The following is a 6,262-nucleotide window of genomic DNA, read 5'->3' as shown; positions in this document are numbered from 1 at the left end:
AATAATATGTTAGTGCACCTCTTCGGTAAATAATAATATGTTAGTGCACCTCTTCGGTGAATAATAATATGTTAGTGCACCTCTTCGGTAAATAATAATATGTTAGTGCACCTCTTCGGTGAATAATAATATGTTAGTGCACCTCTTCGGTAAATAATAATATGTTAGTGCTCCTCTTCGGTGAATAATAATATGTTAATGCACCTCTTCGGTAAATAGGTTAGAACCACTTCGACAAACGGGCTGGCATTACTTCAACAAATGGGTGCACCCACTTCGGCAAACGGGTCAGGAAAGAGAGCTAAGAGTCTGAGTTCGGATAATGGTTTTGTTTTCTGATTACCCGGATATTTATCCGGAATTTGTCCACCTCTACCAAAAACGCCGTTTCTATTCGGAATAGACCAATGAAAATGTTTTGTGCCTCTAGACCAAAGTAAAAAAATCTGAGGGGTTACAGGGGTCCTTGCACCCTGTTTTAACCCATAATTTGGTATTTTGCGTTAGTGGCTATAATATGTGTGATCTGCAGAAAATAATACGCAGTTTGACAACCCCCCCCCCCCAAATCAGTGCATCTGTGTGAGGGAGTACGTCTCCGAATAGTTCCTGAGTGCTCGCCGAGACGTCTAAGTACAGTATCTGCCACCAGAAACCCTCTCTAGTGACCGCAGGGCCGTGACAAATGAGCGCAGTCGACGAGTTATCGTCTGGTATAATCCTGGGCCAGACCGACGACTATACCGAGCCTGGCACGTTTGGCGGGCTGTCTTGTTGTTTGTATTCCCGTGTGTTTGTCGAGAAGTCGTGGTGAGGTTTCCCTGGGAACTGGACACGTTGTCATCACTTTTGGTGACAGATTTGTGCGGCATCTGTGGCTGGCAGCCGGGGCAGGCAGGCAGGGTCAATTGCTGGGTTATCGTCTGCGTTGTCGTTGTCGTTGTCGTTGTTGTTGTTGTTGTTGTTGTTGTTGTTGTTGTTGTTGTTGTTGTTGTTGTTGTTGTTGTTGTTATTGTCTACATCGTTGTTGCTGCTGTTGTTGCTGTTTTTCTGTTGTTGTTGTCGTTGTCGTTTTCATTGTCGTTGTCTATGTCGTAATAACTGTAGTTGTTGTCGTTGTTGCTGTCGTTGTCGTTGTCGATATCACTCTTGTTGACATTGTTGTCGATACCAACCTTATCATCATACACCATTAGCACTGGCACTGATTTTGAATTGTTACACAGAAATCAAATGGTCTTGAAAACTGTGCCTATTTAACATACAACATAACTTTCGAGTGCTTCCCATCCCCCTTTTCTCTCCTCTCTTTCTCTCTCTCTCTCTCTCTCTCTCTCTCTCTCTCTCTTACTCTCTCTCTCTCTCTCTCAGTCTCTGTCTCTCTCTCTTCGTCTCTCGTTCTTTCTGTCTCCTCCTCTCTTACTCTCAACATAGTACATATTGTATCTCTTTGGCTCTCTTCCTCTCATCATTCCATGGGCCTACTTTTTGAACTGCTTCCGGAACGCACAGTGTTTTTTTTAAAGACACATAGGTACCAGTAACAAAGACAAAACAAAAATCGTATCCGTTTATTAATTCGTTTATACCTACACATGACATACAGCAAAGCAGAAATAGCTCTAATGAACAGATTTGAATTATAACAAGACAAACTGGGCCCCCTTTCGATGAAAGGAATGATCGGCGCATTAACATAAACTGAAAGTCATTGGCCTACTATATTTACACTCTACTGGAATGGAGCCATAAATCTTGAGAGATACAAAAAAACTACAAGATGTATATCGTAGACGGTGCGAACACTTTCATGGACGCTGTTCTATGCCTTAAATAAAAATCTTCGCTCCAAATCGTACGCAACATGGATGCCCGAATAAAAGGCAAAACGCCATTCTCGCTATAGCCGTTCATGTTGCTCCAAACTGAGTCAAATGGTGTGCTCCACAGTGAAACAGAATTACGTTGAAGAGAACTGTCTAGGATTTTGTGCTAAAAGTCTATATTATTCTCCAATGCAAACAGTTGTTTTGCCAACGTTTCATGCTCTTGAGTGCTTCTGCCTGTGTTGCGTTGCGAAATACTGATCCCAGAAATAATATTTCTGATCATGTGAAAAACGTACGACATAACACAAAAACTATCCCAATTCTGAGAAATCATAGAGTTAACTATTTCTAGACCGATAGATTCCAGACATGGTCAACTGCAGATTGAGATGCGCTCCAAGCCCAGTGACCCTCATGTGGATTGAAGAGAAGATTTAGAAAAAAAGAGAAATCAAACAAGGAAAATAAGAATAAAATGTTAGCAATGTCTCTTACATTTATTCCCTTGGGAAAATCCAAACTCATTTTCGCGGCCAGCCTCCTTGCCTTTCTATTCTGATCTATATATGTGTCCGCCCACACCAGGCTCGCACTATCATCCTATACTTGCTGTTGTGTAGATAGTACACCAGGCAGTTGACCGACACGTTCAGATACAGGGACAAGTTACCCACGATACCGACAACGGCGAACAGGTTGCTGTACCTCCGGCCCAGGTCAAACTCTGGCTCCACTAGCCGGGACAGAGCGATGAGCGCTAACGGCAGGTTGCAACTTACAAAGATGACAGACAAGAGGGCGACCATTTTGACAACTTGTTGTTCTTTGTTCGACCTTTTGGCTTTGCTTTGAGATGTGATCGCCGTGTTTCCAAAGTTCTGTTTCCTTGTCTTATTTGAGTCTTTATTATTTGTGGACTCGAGTGTGTCGTGTGGTTTAGTAGGGCTCTTGGTGTGGTTTCTGGAACTCTCAGAACCTTTGCTCGGATCAGACTCCATGTTTGGTTTGTTGGATGTCTCATGGTTTACAGAGTTATGTGTGTTAGAATACGGGATATGTGCCGAACGTTCAGCAGCAGTTGAAGTTGTTCGCGTAGCACGATCTTCATCCGACAAACTGACTGCCTGCTGAGGGGCATCAAGTGACACCAATGCTTCTATAGGGGCAGACTTTGATGTGTTCTTGGTTCCTTGACCAATCGCTTGCGAGCGGAACTTGGAGGCACGCACGAGAGAGGAGGAGAGAAGGAAAAGACAGATGATGACGACAACGAGCGTGACATTGGGGACGACGACCCTACTCACGGCGTCGTTGACAGCCTTGGCCTCCGACCAGCCCTCCCGGTACTCTACGATCACGGAAAAGCTGCTGCTGTTGGCGCCCTGCTGCCTTGTTATACTTCCCAACACGTACAGAGGAAGGTAAGGAATCAGCGTGCAGATCCATATGGCAAGCAACGACCAAGCAGTCCTCTTGGCTGTGAACGTAGACTTGAATCTCAGCGGCCGAACAACGCAGAAACAACGTACTACAGCAATATACGTGGTCGTGATCATGGAGATGTCGTACATCGCTTTTCCGTAGTTTGGGAAATATGACGTGATGTATATTTTAAAACAGCTTCCTTGAAAAAACCGACACAAGAACGAGAGTAATAAGACTAGAGAGCCTGGGACAGAGAAAAGCAACATCGAAAAATCCGAGAGAGATTGGCCAAAGAAAGACACGGCCATGCTGTCTCTCAGTCCGATTTTCCAGAAAACGACAAGATTCAGAGAGTTGCATAGGCATCCTGCAATATTGAAAACGAACCGAAGAATTCTGAATGCGTCTAGGAACTGAAAAAATATTGCATTGCTGACAACTTTTGAGGAGCAGGCGTTTTTAGTTAGATAGAGGAAGGTATCATTGACGTTTGGGGGAATCTCGCACGACATTGAGCGTTTTTTGTTCGAGGCTAACTGGTGAAAAAAGTTGGTAAAACAGCGTAGAACGTTGAGTGTTCTGTCTTTATGAAAGCAGAGAAAGACTTCGAATCACCCTTTCATAAAGAGCAGAAATATCAATAAAATTATGCTTCGTTTCTGATCAGTGAAGAGCAAAACGAATGTTAAAAAGTAACGTCATATTACTATTTATACAGATATTTTCGTTTGGTTAACAACGCATTGCCTCAGTTATGTGAAAATGGAAGACAAGTGGTTGTTCAGTGTAGTTGCGATGACTGAAATTGAGACATCAGCAAATTATCACCAGAAACATATTCACATTCGCGCCAAATTAGTCGGCATCTATAAAATGAGACCCAGAACTGGAAAAGAAATCGTAAAAATTATGCAATAATCTGGTGCAATAATGTGTTGTATAACATGAACAGTCAGTGCGAAATGTATTTCTCTTTGCAGTGGTATAATAGGCCACTTTCCACAGGATACAGGTTTATGTGAAACTGATTACTTTAATATAAGGTTTGAGCACTGGTTGTCACCAATTGATACATACTTTTCTTGTTATTGCGTAACTGGAATAGCAAATGATCTCAACACATCAATTCTATTCATTTATCTAGCAATTACGTCAACAATCAAGTACACCTTCCTCATTTGTCTCTTTCTCTGAAAGTGTTATGGGCCAGTTCAACCGTTAGCAGCAAAGAGATAATTGCATTCTATCATGATTATTATGTTATACGTCGGAGGTTAAAAAAAATTACCCACTTGTTCTGACATACCCATTCAATCACTTGCGTTTATGAAAATAATAAGCAGCATCGAATCAAGAATGGTTTTCTTTTATTACCTAAAGAGTATAGACCTTGCGGTGTATCGAATTATTTGCAGAATGTTTCAGTTAGTTCATGGTTTTACAGACGTTTATGCTTCTACCAAATCACAGCGTTTCCAATTCTGACGAATTAAGAGCCAAATAGCGTGAACTCAGATGAACTTTACTTTTATTCTGATTTCTTCAAATAATCAGCAGCCCTGGTATTTCTGGAAACTCAAGAAACATAGAGACATCCTGCTCAAATCTCTCTGGGAGTGTTCCTGTAGTCAGAAAACATTCAATTTTGGTGCGTTCACAGTGTCAGTTCTTTTATTTCTTCCATAGCTAGGAATGTGTTTATTTTTTTTTAAACTAGAGGGTAAAACGTTCTCTTGATTCGAGTATTTTAGTATCCAATGTCGGCTTGCTGTTCCTGTCACAGGTTCTCCCTCTGAGCCCCTGTAGCCGCACATTTCAGGGTGATCCGTGGTGTCCTTCGTGGCTACAGTAATGGCCTTGCAGGCAACGCACCATACTCCAGCAATCCCCTACTGTGTCCGCTAACATCTCTCATAACTCCTTGCATGCAACGCATAGATAAACAATGAATGAGACAGGTTTGGACATCTCTGCAACCAGATGTTATAGCAGAGAGAACATAGAGCCAGAGATCAGACGGAAACAGAGGAGGAGGAGGAAGGCCCAGGGAAAGATGGATACAGAGTGTCAGAGAAATATTAGTCGAGAAAGACATAACCATGCAATAGTCGACACAAGAAATAACTGAAAGACGTTTGTTTTTCTCCTTGATACCGCAAGGTAACACAGGCCAGAAAATAGTAAATAAAAGCAAGTAAGTGTGTGTGACTAGAAGGTCCACTTTTTTCTACTAATCATATAGTGTCAATTTCTGATAACATAAGCTTTTAGTGTTGAATATTGTGTATGGCACACGATCTTACTTACGCCCCGTTTCACGATGATGTTTCGCCGTCACACATAGAGACGTGCATTTCTAGTCAAGTCGCGTTTGGGGTGAATTTTTGTCGAGAGCATGTACGAGATCAGAGATCAGACGAAAAGCTCCCAGATGATCAAACTTGTCTCAATGCGGGCGTAAAATACTAATGTTAAAACAAAAGTAGTGAAAGAGAAAACATGTTCCTTGATAAGGAGAGGAGGCTCTCCTGGCCTAGAGGTTAAGGTGTTCGTCTCTCACTCAATCGCTCACGGGTTCGAATCCGGATTTTCTCCTTTCACATCATTTTTTGCCCTCTAACAATGTTTTGCCGTCTGCTTTCGTCTCCACTTTCTGCCCCCACCCCCACCCCTCACCTCCTTTGCCCCCTGCTCTGGACTCCTGACTCTGTCTGCAGCCTTTTTACTGCTACTCCTTGACTCCTTACTGCTGTCTTTCAGCCACACCCCTGACCTTAAGGTAGGTAAAATCTACACCTACCTTTCACGAATGAGGGCAAAAAATCTCTGAAGTCACGTGTACAAGTTGTGCACGATAATGATCCTTTGGTTGTTCAAAATCTATAAGAGTAGGCTTCGGCCGCCAATCTAAGAAAATTCAAAATTTCCTACCAACTGAAAATGTTTAATGTGTCCCGCACGCTCACAATTAATTGACCATATGCAGTTGCGAGTGCCGTAAAATACTT

The 6,262-nt window shown here is 42.4% G+C and overlaps 1 protein-coding gene across 1 annotated transcript; it reads right to left on the bottom strand.

Moving 5' to 3' along the window:
• Window positions 1–2,389: 2,389 nt before the first annotated feature.
• Window positions 2,390–3,400, bottom strand: LOC101845831 (muscarinic acetylcholine receptor M4-like). The gene has a single exon (XM_005092687.1). It carries the CDS (start codon window positions 3,398–3,400, stop codon window positions 2,390–2,392), a length of 1,011 nt encoding a protein of 336 aa, XP_005092744.1.
• Window positions 3,401–6,262: the final 2,862 nt, after the last annotated feature.

The sequence above is a fragment of the Aplysia californica genome, unplaced genomic scaffold (assembly GCF_000002075.1).
Source record: "Aplysia californica isolate F4 #8 unplaced genomic scaffold, AplCal3.0 scaffold00050, whole genome shotgun sequence".
In the NCBI taxonomy this organism is placed as follows: domain Eukaryota; kingdom Metazoa; phylum Mollusca; class Gastropoda; order Aplysiida; family Aplysiidae; genus Aplysia; species Aplysia californica.
The sequence above is the reverse complement of the archived record's forward strand: the minus strand, read 5'-3'. Positions and strand labels throughout refer to the sequence as shown.